General features: G+C 44.1%; 1 protein-coding gene across 1 annotated transcript in view; it reads right to left on the bottom strand.

The window, feature by feature from the left end:
• Positions 1-14,785, bottom strand: part of KIAA2012 (KIAA2012 ortholog) — a 130,777-nt gene that overhangs the window by 97,530 nt on the left and 18,462 nt on the right. The window contains exons 4-9 of the mRNA XM_052660389.1: positions 13,332-13,487; positions 10,152-10,294; positions 8,423-8,609; positions 7,486-7,628; positions 4,871-5,039; positions 1,427-1,576 (exon numbers count right to left, since the gene is read on the bottom strand). Of these exons, the coding sequence (XP_052516349.1) occupies positions 1,427-1,576; positions 4,871-5,039; positions 7,486-7,628; positions 8,423-8,609; positions 10,152-10,294; positions 13,332-13,487 (948 nt within the window). The remainder of the gene's footprint in view (positions 1-1,426; positions 1,577-4,870; positions 5,040-7,485; positions 7,629-8,422; positions 8,610-10,151; positions 10,295-13,331; positions 13,488-14,785) is intronic.

Genomic DNA, 14,785 nt, shown 5'->3' with positions numbered 1-14,785 from the left:
GAGTTCCATGAACTGAAATAGCTAGTGGGAACCTGCTAAAGTACAGGAAGCTCAGCTTAGGGCTCCGTGATAACCTAGAGGGGCAGGATGAGGGGATGGGAAGGAGGTCCAAGAGGGAGGGGATGTATGTATACATATAATTGATTTACTTCATTTGTACAGCAGAAACTAACACAACATTGTAAAGCAATTATACTTCATTAAAAAAATGAGGTTGAACATTAAAAATAAAGAAACTACCTATATACTATTACTGTCTTAATATTTAAAATGACAAAATAAAATAATATATATAATAATACACAGTTAGAAAAACCGAAGGACCATTCTCAAAACTGAAGTGTGTCAAGAATGTCGTGACCTGGGTTCACTGCTTTGTTCTTTCCGAGAGGCAGTGCAGTGTGATGAGTAAGAGCACAGGTGCTGAGCCTGGAAGGCAGCTCCGAGCCCAGCGAGGCCACTTGTAATTGCGTGACCTCAGACAAGTTCCTCATCTCCCAGGGCTTCAGATTTCTGATCTGTGAAGCGAGGGTAGGACTGTTGTGAGGAGCAAATGAGATGAGAGGTGTTAAAAATTGAGGAGCGTGCCTGGCACTGAGGAGCAACTTAAATATTAATGTGCCTCCTTCTACTTCTGATTACCACCAGTCAGAGATCACCTAGCATCTGTGATCCTGTCATCTTGCCCTTGGGGAAGGAGGTTGTTTTCTAAAAGTGAAGAGCTTTCTAAATATGGCCCATTATTTCCAACCTATCCACACCTAAAAATATACACTTTGATATATACATAAGTTCAGAGGTTCATATGATATTTTGAAAAAAATGAAGACATTTATTGATATTATGAACTTTTAATGAATAAACACATATTCCTAAATAGATTAGGTTAAAAAGATAGGAGAAGCTATAGAGCATGCAGCGAATGTTTAGTAATTTGGTGCTGCTTTACATCTGCGATCAGAATATATTCTTGTGTGCTAAGTCTCTTCAGTCGTGTCTGACTCTTTGCGACCCCGTGGACTGTAGCCCACCAGGCTCCTCCCTCCATGGGATTCTCCAGGCAAGAATACTGGAGTGGGTTACCGTTTCCTTCTCCAGGGGATCTTCCTGACAGAGGATCAAACTCACGTCTCGTATGTCTCGTGCATTGGCAGGCAGGTTCTTTACCACGAGTGACACCTGGGGAGCCCATAGAATATATTCTTAGGGGGGCTTCATTAGTAACTAGTGAGCTAGATATGAAGTTGTTTTCACTATGGCACTTTGATTACAGCAGCTGCTGTCTGAGCAGAAGAACCTTCGAGTAGCTGGGGAGAAGCTTTGTCCCTTCTAGCTTCGTTTTTCGCGGCTGGGGACCCTGACATGTCTTGCCTTGCTCTCCTCTGGAGCAGGATCCTGTGGGGCGATGGAGGGAAGGAGTAGCTACCTTGAGGCGAGAGTGTGTCCCTGTCTGTGTCCACTGGGAGATACACTCTTAACGCCCTTGACCTCCTTAGGGACACCTGCTTCAGGGGAGGTCTCCACGACGGCCCGCACTCTTCCTCTGCTTCTGGTGCTGACTCAGGGTGTGGAGCACCTAGGAGACAGACAGAAGGCCAAGTTGTGCAGACATCCGTGGGTTTTGCCAGCTGTCTCTCCTTTTTAAAAAAAATTTGTTGTTGTTTTTTTTTTTTAATGCTTTTTATTTTATTTTTCTTAATCCACCAAGAAGGGATTGAACCCATGCTCCCAGCAGTGGAAGCACAGAGTCCTAACCACTGGCCCACCAGGAAATTCTTAAACATTCAGCTTTAAAAAAAAATTTTTTTTTTGGCCACAGCATGAGGGATCTTAGTTTCCTGACCAGGGATCAAGCCTATACCTCTTACACTGGAAGCATAGAGTCTTAACCACTGGTCTGCCAGGGAAGTCCCTGTCTCTTCTTTTTGGGGACCCATCTCTTTGTCACTCACTCCATGTGGTTTTGGGTGGTCTGTTCTCTGACTCTAGGGATGGGCATGTGACTGAAGCCTGGCTATGAGAGCATCTCATTGTCTTAGCCACAGTGATTGAGTCCAGGGAGGACACAGAGCCCAAGCCTGGCCAATCAGAGGCTATTTTGGTACTTTTTTCAAGAGCTTTTAAGAGGTATATCCATTCTACTGGGATTAACAAGCTATCATGGATTTGCAAGAGGCCATCTTTACATGGGGACAACCTACTTGAGAGGAAAGACTAACAGAGCTGAGAGACTCAGACAAATAGTGTCCAGAGGACATTTTCTGAAACCTGGATCCCGTTCAGCCTGGAGTTGGCTGATCCTTATACTATCCAATTACATGAGCGAATACATTTCTTTTTTTTTTTGCTTAAGAGAGTTTGAGTTAGGCTTCTAACACTTGTTACTGAAAGAGCCCTCACAGACGTACACAAGAAGCAAGAACTCAATGGATTCACTTTCTGTGTATTTTATTCCTGGTTTTCATTTGGCAGTGTGTTGGCAAGCTCAGTGGATCTAATAGCTTTAAAAATCTGGTGCATGATGTCCTGGTGACCTTCCTTCCAGGGTCATCATGGAAGATAATCAGGGTTCAACTGAATCCTGCTGATAGTCCTGTCTTTACGTGCACTAAGCATGTGCTCTTAAAAATTAGAGTATAGTTGATTTACAGTGCTGTGTTAGTTTCAGGTGTACAGCAGAGTGAATCAGTGAGCATGTCTTTTTATTCTAGTGTTTTGACTTCTGGGACGTTACTGACCCTGGGGAGACTGTCTTTCCCAGGGCTAGCCAGGCCCTTGAGACAGTAAAGGCAAGTGCAAATCTCCTATGGCAACTAACCCATCTAGAGCCCCTCCCCTCTCTCCCCAGGCATGACCCCCTTTAAACAGCTCTTAGACTTCCAGGACACTATGTTGTCGTTGTTTAGTCGCCAAGTCGTGTCTGACTCTTTGCAGCCCCATGGACTGCAGCACGCCAGGCCTCCCTGTCCCTGCCAGGCCGCTATCACCCTGCCTTTATGACCCCAGGGCCAGGTATCCAACAACCAGGGACAGCCCTGATGCACTGCCCAAATTATTCCAACTAGCCAATGCCAAACTCGCTTAGCCTGCTTGCCCTGCCTCGCCCATTTCTTCCTGCCAAAAATGGAATAAAAACTCTTGCTCATTCCCTGTACTGCCCCCTGCCCCCTGCCAACACACACACACACTGTGCACCCCCTGCCAGCACTTCTGCCTCCTAATTGACCCTGGTTCTTTCCATGTGGCCCTGTGGGCCATGGCATGCCCTCTGCTCTTGGGAACTGTGAATAACAGACTATCTTTTCACTGGCAAGTGTCTCCTGATCTATTGGCCTCATTAGACCTGAATAATAATTTAATAAACTCTGCATTTAAAAATACTGTAATACTGTGTGTGTGTGTTTTAAGGAGCTACATAATTTTTTTTTGAAAGGTAAAATCTATATACAGTGAAAGCAAGCAGATTCTAAGTAAACAGTTCGATGAGTTTTGATAAATGTATATATCCATGCAACCAACTAAGATTTAGAACATTTTCATCATCTCAGAAAGTTTCTTTATGCATCCTCCCATTGATCAGTCTTTTAAGCTTAACAGTTATGACATTCTTCATAGTGAGAATTCCAAACAGCTGGAGAGTGAAAACTGAGAAATCAGTGGCAGTTTTTCTTGAAGTTTCTAGAAAGCTCAGAACTAGGACTTTTCAAAATTGAAGTCAGCTGTTTAGAGAGTTGCCTTTTGCCTCAGGCTGCCCAGAAAATTCCCAGGGGCAATAATGTGTCTTTGGCCAGGGTGTTGTGGAATGCCTTGGGAAGATCAGAAAGAATTTCTGCTTGTGTGCAGGGTGAACTGAGTGGTCACTCAGAAGCCTCTTTCTAAGTCATAGGTTGGAATTGACTTGCCTTACCCGCACTCTTTTAGCACTTTGCTTAGAAGCTCAAAATCTCTTTCCTGACAAGGATTGTAGAAATCATCTAATGTTACGTAATAATGTTACCTAATTCACTATCAGGAAAATGGAACAGACTCAGAGACATAGAGAACAGACTGATGGTTGCCAAGCGGGAGAAGGGGTTGGGTAGGAATGGAGTGGGAGTCTGGAGTTAGCAGATGCAAACCGTAATATATAGAATGAATATATAACAAGATCCTACTGTAAGGCACAGGGAACTGCAGTCCATATCCTGTGATAAACCATAATGGAAAAGAATGTGAAAAAGAATGTCTCTCTCTCTATATATATACGTATAACTGAATCACTTTGCTGTACAGTAGAAATTAACACAACATTGTAAATCAACTATACTTCAATAAAATAAACTACAAAAAATCAGGAAAGTGGCTCTTCAGACAAACTTTGATCTTTCATAGAACCAAAATCCAAAGATCCAAATATCCTGGCTGCCAGGTAGCTCATCTAAATCCAGTGCTTATCAGAGGCAATGAATTCATTGCAGATGTCTGATAAAATTTATTTCTCTACTCTTTTTAACCAGATTTTAATTTTTCCAATTTCAGTTATATATGGCATTTAATTGTTGTAAACTGCCTGAAAATTCTTGCACCTTTATAACATCTATGGTGCCCTGGACTTATTTATGTATATGGCTGACTGCCATTTTCTTCCACAGTTTAGCAAAATGCTCTGCTTAATGAAGGATTCAATGCATATTTTAAAAACTGAGTTGAATATGACCAGTAGAGATCTACTTGCAGATTTATCCTTTTTGTTTCTTTTTAAAAGAGTTCTCATAAGGGGGTGACCCTGGAGAGGGTCAGCCGTGATTTAGGACCCGCATGGGCGGGTCCCACACCCCAGTCCTTCCTGGCCTGCCTCATTCCCTCAGGAGACCCGTTCACAGGGACCCACCTCTTCTTTGTGCCTTGCCTTTTGGCGGGTGTTGGCTATGATAATGAATCTCCACAGGGAAGATGAAGAGCTCTGCTGGGGGCTCACTGGCTTTAAGTTGACTCCACAGGGGGTCCAGGACTCTGGGTGGTTCTTCTGAGATAAGAGGTAATTTCAAAGCTTTAGGTGCCTGGAGAAAATGTAAAAACAAACAGACCCCAATATGGCAGGTATCTAAATCCTGCTGCCTGCAAGGGACAAATGATATGGTATCTTATTGACTCTCCAGCATCAGAAGCTGCTAGGTGTGATACTGCTTCTGTATCCAGGGCTGAAAAGGAAAACTGACCAACCTGGAAGCCGGTCAACTCATTAGAGTGGGGCTGCTTTGCTTGGTGGGGACTCGGTTATGTCCCCATTAACCCAGTCTCCAACTGCTCTGAGAAGTATAAATGTGGTAAATTCAAGAGCCTTTGAGAGGAAGGCTTTTTCTTTCTCTTTCTTTCTCTTGTAGCCCAGAAACAGCCGGACTGACATGTTGGAGCTGAGATTTCCATGTCTGGAGAGGGAAAAATCTTGACTTGTGTCGTTATGGGGAAAAAGGCAAGGCTCAGACTGTGGACTGTGCAACCTTTCAGGTAAGAAAGGGCAGAAATAGGAATATACATTTGTATACTTGCTGGCCTTGTGTAATCTCTCTAAGCCTCAATTTCTCCTTCTGTAAAATGGGGGTAATCATACTGCCCACCTCATAAATTGCTATGAGGATTAAATGAGTTAATTATACATAATTACAATAGTGTTTGGAACTAGGCTTATTTCTATAATATTTCTTTGATAGAAGAGTCTTCTGTCATTAGGGTTTAATACTGAATCTTGCCACTAGCGGAATACCTAGGTGTCTCCACACGTCTGAAATATGAAGATATCTAGAAAAAGAAAATCACTGTGTCAGGATCAACCACAGCTTTAACCCAGTTTCCTTTATGTCCAAAAAGCTCCAAAACATAGGTGTGTGTATGCACGGTGGGGGTGGGGGTGGGGAGAGGCACTAGGGGTAGTACTTAGAGCTTCCTGTTTCCAATTATTCAGAAGTTGCTAAAAATTTTTCCTTTTAGTTTGCAGCTTTTAACATATGAACTCGGCTCTATGAAATGTATATGTGTGCTGGGTTTCAGGGAGTTCAATTTCACAGGAGGAAAAATAAAAACGTTTCTCACTTTTTAGTGTTCAAAAAGAAAAAAAGATCAGACACACACACAAGCATCCTACGTGTTTAGAGTTGAATGAGGAGGAAATTCACCCAGCAACATTCAGGGTAATATGTATAGTTTTGAGACGTTAAGAAAATGATTAACCCAATGCATGCACATAGGATCTTTCTGTTCCTAGAGATCTCCACTCTCCAGGTGCCAGCTGCCCACCAACTGCCCTTTTCTGAATACCGACCTTTGTATTTTGTTTGACAAGGTTTGCATTGGGAAATCTATGTGGAAACTCAAATGGTTTGTGTGAGATATGGCTGACAAGCCACGCCTTAAATTTCTCCATTGTAATTAAAAATTTACAGAGTTTTAATATAGTGGAAGATATTGCTTTTCTCTGCTAAATCGTATACATGGGTTGATGGGAGGGATTCCTATCCTCTGAGCCTGGCTCAGTTCTGGGATGATCTGTGTGTGAGATTGAGGACTTTCCTTGGGCCTGGGTGACCCTGGCAGGTCAGGCTTGCTGTTTACTTCTGGCCCAAAGGAACCTGAAAAGCCAGAGGTCCTTCTGGTGTGAATGGAAAGATTTAGATCACCTTAGACATAGAGAATCTGAGAAAATCCTGAACAGATGGAAAACAACCTCTTCACTGGCACTGGGACCACCTGGCGTGCCCACGGCTACTCAGGGCCGCTGCAGATGGCATGAATCCCCACTAACGTTGTTGGTTCCTATCGGACACAAGGTACTTTCACATAAGTGCTTCATTTCCTTTCATCCTTCCATCAGCCCTGTGAGGCTGATATTATTATCCCTGTGCACAGAGGAGGAGCAGCTCTGCGGTGAACCACTCGCTCAAGTCATACAGCTGCCACGATGGCTGGACATTACAGAGCCCCTGATCAGTCTCACTCACCACAAGTTCAGGAAGATGTACCTGAAACTTCTGAAGGGGAAAGCCCCTTCACTCTCACCTGAAACTTCTGAAGGGGTTGATAAACCTGCAAAATTTATCCTACATTTTCGAAGGTGACAGACCCTCAGTTAAGCAAAACCATTGCCTGTTTCCAAGCATTATAAGTTTGAAGTGGGTCAGCTGCTTACAAACTCAAATTCTGTCCTTACATGCTTACAGATAACCCTCAGCCCCTTAACAGAGCAAAGGGTTCTGTTGCCATCAGTGTGGTAACACCATCTGCTTTAATGGGGGGGTGGCTGAAATTCCTCTTATTCACTGTTTTCAACATTTAGTGAATTACTACCCCTTTAGTCCAACTCCACACAGTGAGCTCAGAAGCAAGTAAGGCTAGTTCTTGGAGACATCTCTTTGAGTCAACTCGTTCCTAGAATCTTTTAAGCATATGTGTGCACATGTGCGTGTATACACACACACACACACACACACACACACACACACACACACACACCTTTCTCTTCTTCATGTCCCCAGGCATGTTTTTTTCTGAGCCAGCAGCAGATGCTACAGGAGGGAAAAGACATCGTTCAGCAGGAGGCTCCTTGAACAAGTGGCTGCTTCTGCCCTGGTGCAGCTTCATAGTCCTTTGTTTGTCTGTAGAGATAGGATGGCAACAAGAGCTTATTAGTTGGGGATGAACAGTTGACTTTCAACTTTAATCACCTTTGGGTTAATGGGAAGAGAGGCAAGGAGTTGCTGAGATGCCTGGAGAGCCATGGTGGCTGAGGCAGCTTCAGGGAGCCCTAATCTCATGATCTGGGTTGGGTTCTTGATGGCTGAGTCAGGTGATGGAGAGACTAATAATGATCTTAATAGTTACCACGTGTTAAGTGCTGACTGTGGGATGAGAATTGTGCAAAGTATTTTACATGTATTAACTGAATCCCCATAATAGCCTTAGTGTTAATAGTAATATGTTAGTCGCTCAGTCATGTCCGACTCTCTGCAACCTCATGGTCTGCAGCTTCCCAGGCTCCTCTGTCCGTGGAATTCTCCAGGCAAGAATACTGGAGTGGTTGCCATTCCCTTCTCCAGGGGATTTTCCTGGAAAACTCAGGTTTCCTGCATTGCAGGCAGATCCTTGCAGGCTATTACGCAGGGAAGTCCATAATAGCCTTATGAAGGTATTATTATTCCCATTCCACATATGAGAAAATGGAGCCTCAGTGAGATTAAATAACTTGCCCAAGGTCACAGTTAGTAAGTGGGGGTCATTTGAGCGCAGGCAGTCTGACTGTGGAACATGTGTGGTTGAGGACTAGTCTCATTCCCACCTCTGGCTGGACTTCAGTGGTTATTTTCTAAGGTGAGTGGCATGAGGGCATGCTCAGTGTTCTCTGCGGGATCACGTTTACCCAGATCAACAAGCAAGGCATTCAGCTTCTTACCGCTGAGGTCTGCCTTCCTGTTGGGGAAGGTGCCTCCGTAGTAGAATGCCGTGTGGGATTTGTCATGCAGGAGCCAAGAGTGATCGAAGAGGGCATGCCCGAGGGTCCTCCTGGAGGTTTGCTGTGCTTTTTCATGGTGGCTTTCTTTTGAAGCGTGGATACAACTGTGATTGTCTTTTGACGTGTCCTAGGGAACGACAGATATGCATTCCTGAAAACAGGTTTTGCAAAGGAACAGAGCCGGTTCCTCTAACAGTCAGACTTTGTGGCTAGACTTGTGATTCCAAGGATGAAATCTTCTTAGCAGCCTGGGAAGAAAAACATGGTTATCGTGGCCAGATCTCTAATGCTGTTTATTACATTCATAAAATGTTTTATTGCTGGTGATAGAAAGAATGACATTTAGCTATGCCTGATGTATAGTGCTTTCTTGAAAAAAAATTAAAAATCAAAATGGAGCTCTAGTATCATTGTCTTTTCTTTTTGGCAGACTTCTTTCTTTTATCACAGTAAAATATACATAACATAAATGTATCATTTTAACCATTTTTAAGTGTATAGTTCTGTGGCATCAAGTATATTCATGCTAGCATCACTGTTTTTATCCATCATAAAATGTCTCTTCCCTCTCACTAGGTGGTACTTCTCTTCTCCCCCTTTCCTGTCTCATTGGCACATGACCTTCTTGTAAGTCATGCCTGTTTATTCAAGATAGGAGCATGCGTTATCTATGCTTTTCTGTTGTACAGACACACACACACAGGCCTTAGAGTTTCAAAAGTTTATTTTTTTCCCTTTGGCTGCGCCGAGTTTTAGCTGTGCCATGTGGACTCTTAATTGCAGCATGTGAGATTTAGCTCCCTGACCAGTGGTTGAACCTGGGCCCCCTGCATTGGGAGCACAGTTTCTTAGTCACTGGAGCACTAAGGAAGTCCCTAAAAAGCATTTTTACATTTTTACTGACTTACTCCTCATAGCAAACTTGAGAGGTGTGTGTGATAAACAGCTCTATTTTACATAAGAGGTAATTCAGGCTCAAATTTAAGTTTCTTGGATGTGCTCATCACAGCTAGCAAGATACAGGACTCAACACAAGGCTTTTCCAACTCTAAGACCAAAAGCTCTTTTTTTTCTAGAGATGACTAGAGATGCCTAGATGGAGTGAAGAGTGTAGGGAGGATCTGTGGTTGAGTGAGATTGGAAAACCACAAGTTAAAGTTAAATCAGCTCTTCTACTAAAGAACTTCTCAAAAGGTCCATGGCCAAATGTGCACTGTGCCTCTCTGGGAGGAGAATGTGGTGCACAGCATTTACCAATTTATTTGTTTATTTTTTCCTGTGGAGCATCTGGCAGTGCTAGGGTTCTACCAGTTGCACCTTGAAAAACAGGGATCAATAGGCTCAAAGTATTAATACTTTTCTCTTCTCTGGAGGACCCCAAGAAATGGTGACAGGAGAGAGTATCATCTCCAAAGTCAAGAAGAACAATAACAGAAAGTGAAAGTGAAGTCGCTCAGTCATGTCTGGCTCTTTGTGACCCCATGGACTGTAGCCTGCCAAGCTCCTCTGTCCATGGGGATTCTCCAGGCAAGAGTACTGCAGTGGGTTGCCATTTCTTCCTTTAAGGGATCTTTCTGACCCAGGGATTGAACCTGGGTCTCCCGCATTGCAGGCAGACTCTTTACCCTCTGAGCCATCAGGGAAAGGGGACCCCCATTAGAAACGGTACCTCTGTCTGTGTTTCATCTTCCTGCCAGAGCTGCTTCCTGAGTGGTGGCAAGCAAGTCCCCTGGCTGCCACTGTCCTTGGCTACAGAGCCCGGGTCCACTTGTCCACCAGCCCCAGCTTCCCCTTCATCCAGGTCCTGCTGACCTGCAAAGGTAAACAGTGGGTCAACTTTGCAAGCCCAAATATGAGTATGATGCTCTTAGCTGCTTCCAAACTACCTCCCTTCCTGCTTTTCTGAGCAACAGTGTTGATCAAGGCCCCTGTTCCTCTGCCCTCCTGATTTCTGTATTTCTGCTAGTGTCTCTATGGAAGTGGCAGCCAGCTCAGTGGAACAGACTGTTCTGGGAGTCAGGAGCTCAAGGTTGAGTCATTTCTTGGACTCTGTTTCCACATCGGTAAAATGTGGATACTGATTTCTTGCCCTTACTTCCCTGCAGAGTTGTCTGGAGCTCAAATAAGATCATGCATGTGACAGCCCTTTGCCAACTGTGAGGGGCTAGGGGATAATCAAGGTGTGACGATGGTGGGATGACCTGATCTCTGTTGTTACTGAGATGCTCAGTCTGAAGCACTTGATTTCTGGGGCTGTCTACTGGTCGTTTCCTTGTGGAGAAACTCAGACGATCCTCTGTGGTGGGACGGCTGCTTAGCAAGCTGCACTTACCCTGTCTGTGCAACCCCCAGGAAGGATCTGAGTCAACAGATGACTCCAGCATAGTGAACAAATCTTTCATCAATGGTTTAAAGGGTCCTGCAGCTATTTTCATCACTTACTCAAGGTAGATTTATTGCTGAAATAGTCTGGCAAACCTTCCTTGTTTGGAGCTGCTGTAGCAACACCTCAAATCTCTGCTTGTGGCTCTGAGGCATGATGTAGGGTTGTATTTCAACCAGGGGCTCTGGAAGGCCTCAGGGGCTCTGTGTATGTTGGAGCACTGGACTTCTGGAGGCTCGGGGCCAGCCTCACCGTCCCCCTGTATTCCCCAACCTTCGCCATTCCCTACGTCATCCTCATCCTTGGTGTCACTGGGTCAACAGCCAAGTGCCCACCTATGGAGCACTCCCTCCTGCAGCTCCCCTTCCTCTGCCCATTGGCTTCTGAAGGCGACCTTGGCTCAGAGCTGATGCTGAGAGTGTTGGTGGAGCAGATGCAGACTCACGCTTAGGTTCGGGGGCTCTGCTCAGCTTAGTGACTCAGGGAGCCCCTCGATCTGCCTGTCCCCAAGAAGACCACAGCTGCATATAGGATGCGGCACTAAAGACCTTTTTATGTGTTTAGAATGAGCCTTTGAGGTCAATCCAGGCTTCAGGGCCATCCTTTCTGGTCAGACGCACTTGGTAGCCTCTACCAGCATTTCTAAGGGTATACCCTTGGAAAGTGAAACTCTGGGCAAATGGCTGCCGACATGCTGAATGGTCCTACATGGCAGACTGCTTAACCTGGGGCAGGGTGTTTTGTGTAGGAGGATACAGAGGGGGATTCTTCCTTTTGGCTGTATCCCAGGTGATATTGAATATATGACTCAATCTATGTGAGGGAAACCAAGATTTTTCTCAGCAAATGTCAGCTCTGGCTCATTTGTTTACGCTTAACAGAAACAGGTTAGCAAGCAAGGTATGGGAAGTTTCAGTTTTGAAAGGAGACCACACCATGTCCTCTATCTCAAATATGGGTTCAGGTTACTCAAACAGTGTGAATGGGGGTAATAATTTAGAGCTCTTAGACAGCTTTGTACCTATGTCTTCTCCTATGATTTTTTTTACAACAACCCAGAGAGGGTGGAATGCAGATAGCATTACTCCCATTTTATAGATAAGCAAATTAAGGCTGCATGAAGCATAAGTAACTTAGCCAACATCACACTGTTGGGGGATCTGAGATTTGTGGCCAGGGCTTTTGCTACTTTCTCCAGTACAGTGTCTGGCAAGGAGAATGAGGCCAAGGGGAGATAAAATTAAAACCTATAAAACCATCAGTCAGGGTTCGAGATATAGTCTGAGCTATTTTCCCTTCTTTACAAGTTGATTTTTGGTCCTTGTGATCATAGGCAATTGGGTGTTACAATTATGTTTAAAAAACACAAGGTAAGGATGTCTATAACTAACATTTATTGAGCACTTGCTATATGCCAGATACTGCATATCCCATTTGAGTCCCAAGGTGGGTATGGTCATCTTCATTTTATAAATGAAGAAATTGAGGCCCATATTATTCACGGGGTTCTTAAGGCAAGAATACATAGCTTTTCTTCCAAAGATCAAGAGTCTTTTAATTTCATGGCTGCAGTCACCATTTGCACTGATTTTGGAATCCAAGAAAATAAAGTCTGTCACTGTTTCCATTGTTTTCCCATCTATTTGCCATGAAGTGATGGGATGGATGTCATGATCTTAGTTTTTAGAATGTTGAATTTTAAGCCTTCTTTTTAACTCTCCTCTTTCACTTTCATCAAGAGGCTCTTTAGTTCCTCTTTGCTTTCTGCCGTAAGGGTGGTGTCATCTGCATCTGAGGTTATTAATATTTCTTCTGAGAGTGAAAATCCAAAATCTAAACTCTAGACATGCACTGTCCAATACAGTAGCCACTAGCCACATGTAGCTATTTAGATGTAAATTAATTAAAAGTAAATAAAAATTTAAAACTCATTTTCACAGTCATACTACCTACTTTTCAAGTGCTCAGTAGCCAGAGGTGGCAGGTGACTACTATATTGGAACTGGACACTATATATATATGTGTGTATATATATATACCTCATGGGAAGAGTTGACTCATTGGAAAAGACTCTGATGCTGGCAGGGATTGGGGGCAGGAGGAGAAGGGGATGACAGAGGATGAGATGGCTGGATGGCATGACTCGATGGGCGTGAGTCTGAGTGAACTCTGGGAGTTGGTGATGGACAGGAAGGCCTGGCGTGCTGTGATTCATGGGGTCGCAAAGAGTCGGACACGACTGAGTGACTGAACTGAACTGAACACACATATGTATATATATGTATATGCAAAACATCCCATCATTGCAGAAAGTACTATTGGATGGTGCTGGTCTAGACTAACTCCCTCAGTTTATAGGTGAGGACAAGGAAACCAAGACTCTCTAGACCTTATTTTGAAAAACTTCATTTTATGCTGTTAAAAATCCCAATATTTGAGATCTGGTTTGATAAAATCAACATGTACCTTGTCCAAAAGATTTTCCTTGTTGAATCCAAAATGGAGGGAAGACAGGCAGGAGATGGTATTTGGGCGGTACACCTGAAAGGTCCTGTTGTGGCCTGAGATTCTTTGGTACATTATGTTGACTGTCCTGAAGCAGCACAGAATCCTTGATGTATCCTGAAGAGTAGGTCAGGAGTTATTGGTAGAAACAATGGTTGTCAGTCTAGAGGTCTTGATGGTAACTACAGGTTTCCCCACTTGCATTAGTCTTAGCTTTGGACATTGCCCATCAAGAAAGACAATTAGAAGATGGAAGAGATTAAAAAATCAGATAGAACCCATAAAGGGTTCTCTAGCCAATGTCTTCAGTGCCTCAGGTTCTGTACCATATATATGCTTCTTCTACCTCACCATTCCCAGGAATTGGGTTCCCCTGGTGGAAGGAACATGGCTGTTTCTTTGGGATTGGGTAAAAGGCTCCTCCTGCCTTAGATGAAGTCTCAAGGTTTCTCCTGGATGTAGCTGGCTTGCTTCTGTACCCCTGTGATTCTCAATCCATTTTATAAGTATTTATAGAATGGATTACCAATGGTCCCACCTTCTGCTAGGTAGGACCTATGGCAAGAGGCCCAAGAATGCACAGACACACAGACCTTTCCTTAAACCACACCTTGTAGCCACATGACTTTCACAGGAGGGTCTGAGATATCTTTTGATATCAAGAAGGGCTTTCCTCCTTGAAGATTTTGGGCCTGGGCTATGGGGCAGTGGCCTGTCTTGCCCTCTGCAGCACCTAACAATAAACATATCTCTGGTTAAAAGGCTCTTTCTCACAAGCATTAGATAAATGGAACTGCCTAGAACCGTGGGCCGGCCATGAAGGGTAAACCAATTACTGGGCAAGCCCACAACTCCCATTTTCCTTCAAGTCATCACTTAAGTGGGGAGAGAGTTGTTTTCTCTTCTCTCCCAAAGTAAACCTATAAAGCAAGAGAGAGTCAGTCTTCCCCTGGTCCCGTCTGTTTGTTGGTGCTGAAGAGATGGCAACAAGCCAGGCAGGCTTTGGCAGATCCTACTGCTCACCCTTGTCTTCCCCAATAGGTTTGCCAAATACAATATGGGATGTACAGTTTAAGTTGAATTTCAGATAAACAACGAATACCATTTTTTAAAAGTAGGAATATGTACAAATATTGTAAGCTTAACTTTTCTTCTTTTTTTGGTTAGTGCCTGTGTGGGTGTGTATGTGCACATATGTAGGTGCTAAACTAGCCATTCTAATTCCCAGCCACTGCCTGCTTTTATTTTCAGGCCTTCACAGAGTGCATTTGGGGTGTCTGTTCAGCAGCGGGGTGCCTGTCTGGTGGGTAGTGCTGGAGAGCCACCATCTTCGAGGAGAAAGTCTAACATTTCTCCGTCCTAGAGGATCTGAGGTCCCCCCCGAAGGGGAAGCAGTGGTGTTGGGAAGACTGTGG

The sequence above is a fragment of the Budorcas taxicolor genome, chromosome 2 (assembly GCF_023091745.1).
Source record: "Budorcas taxicolor isolate Tak-1 chromosome 2, Takin1.1, whole genome shotgun sequence".
In the NCBI taxonomy this organism is placed as follows: Eukaryota; Metazoa; Chordata; class Mammalia; order Artiodactyla; family Bovidae; genus Budorcas; species Budorcas taxicolor.
This window is presented reverse-complemented; position numbering and strand designations above follow the sequence as displayed.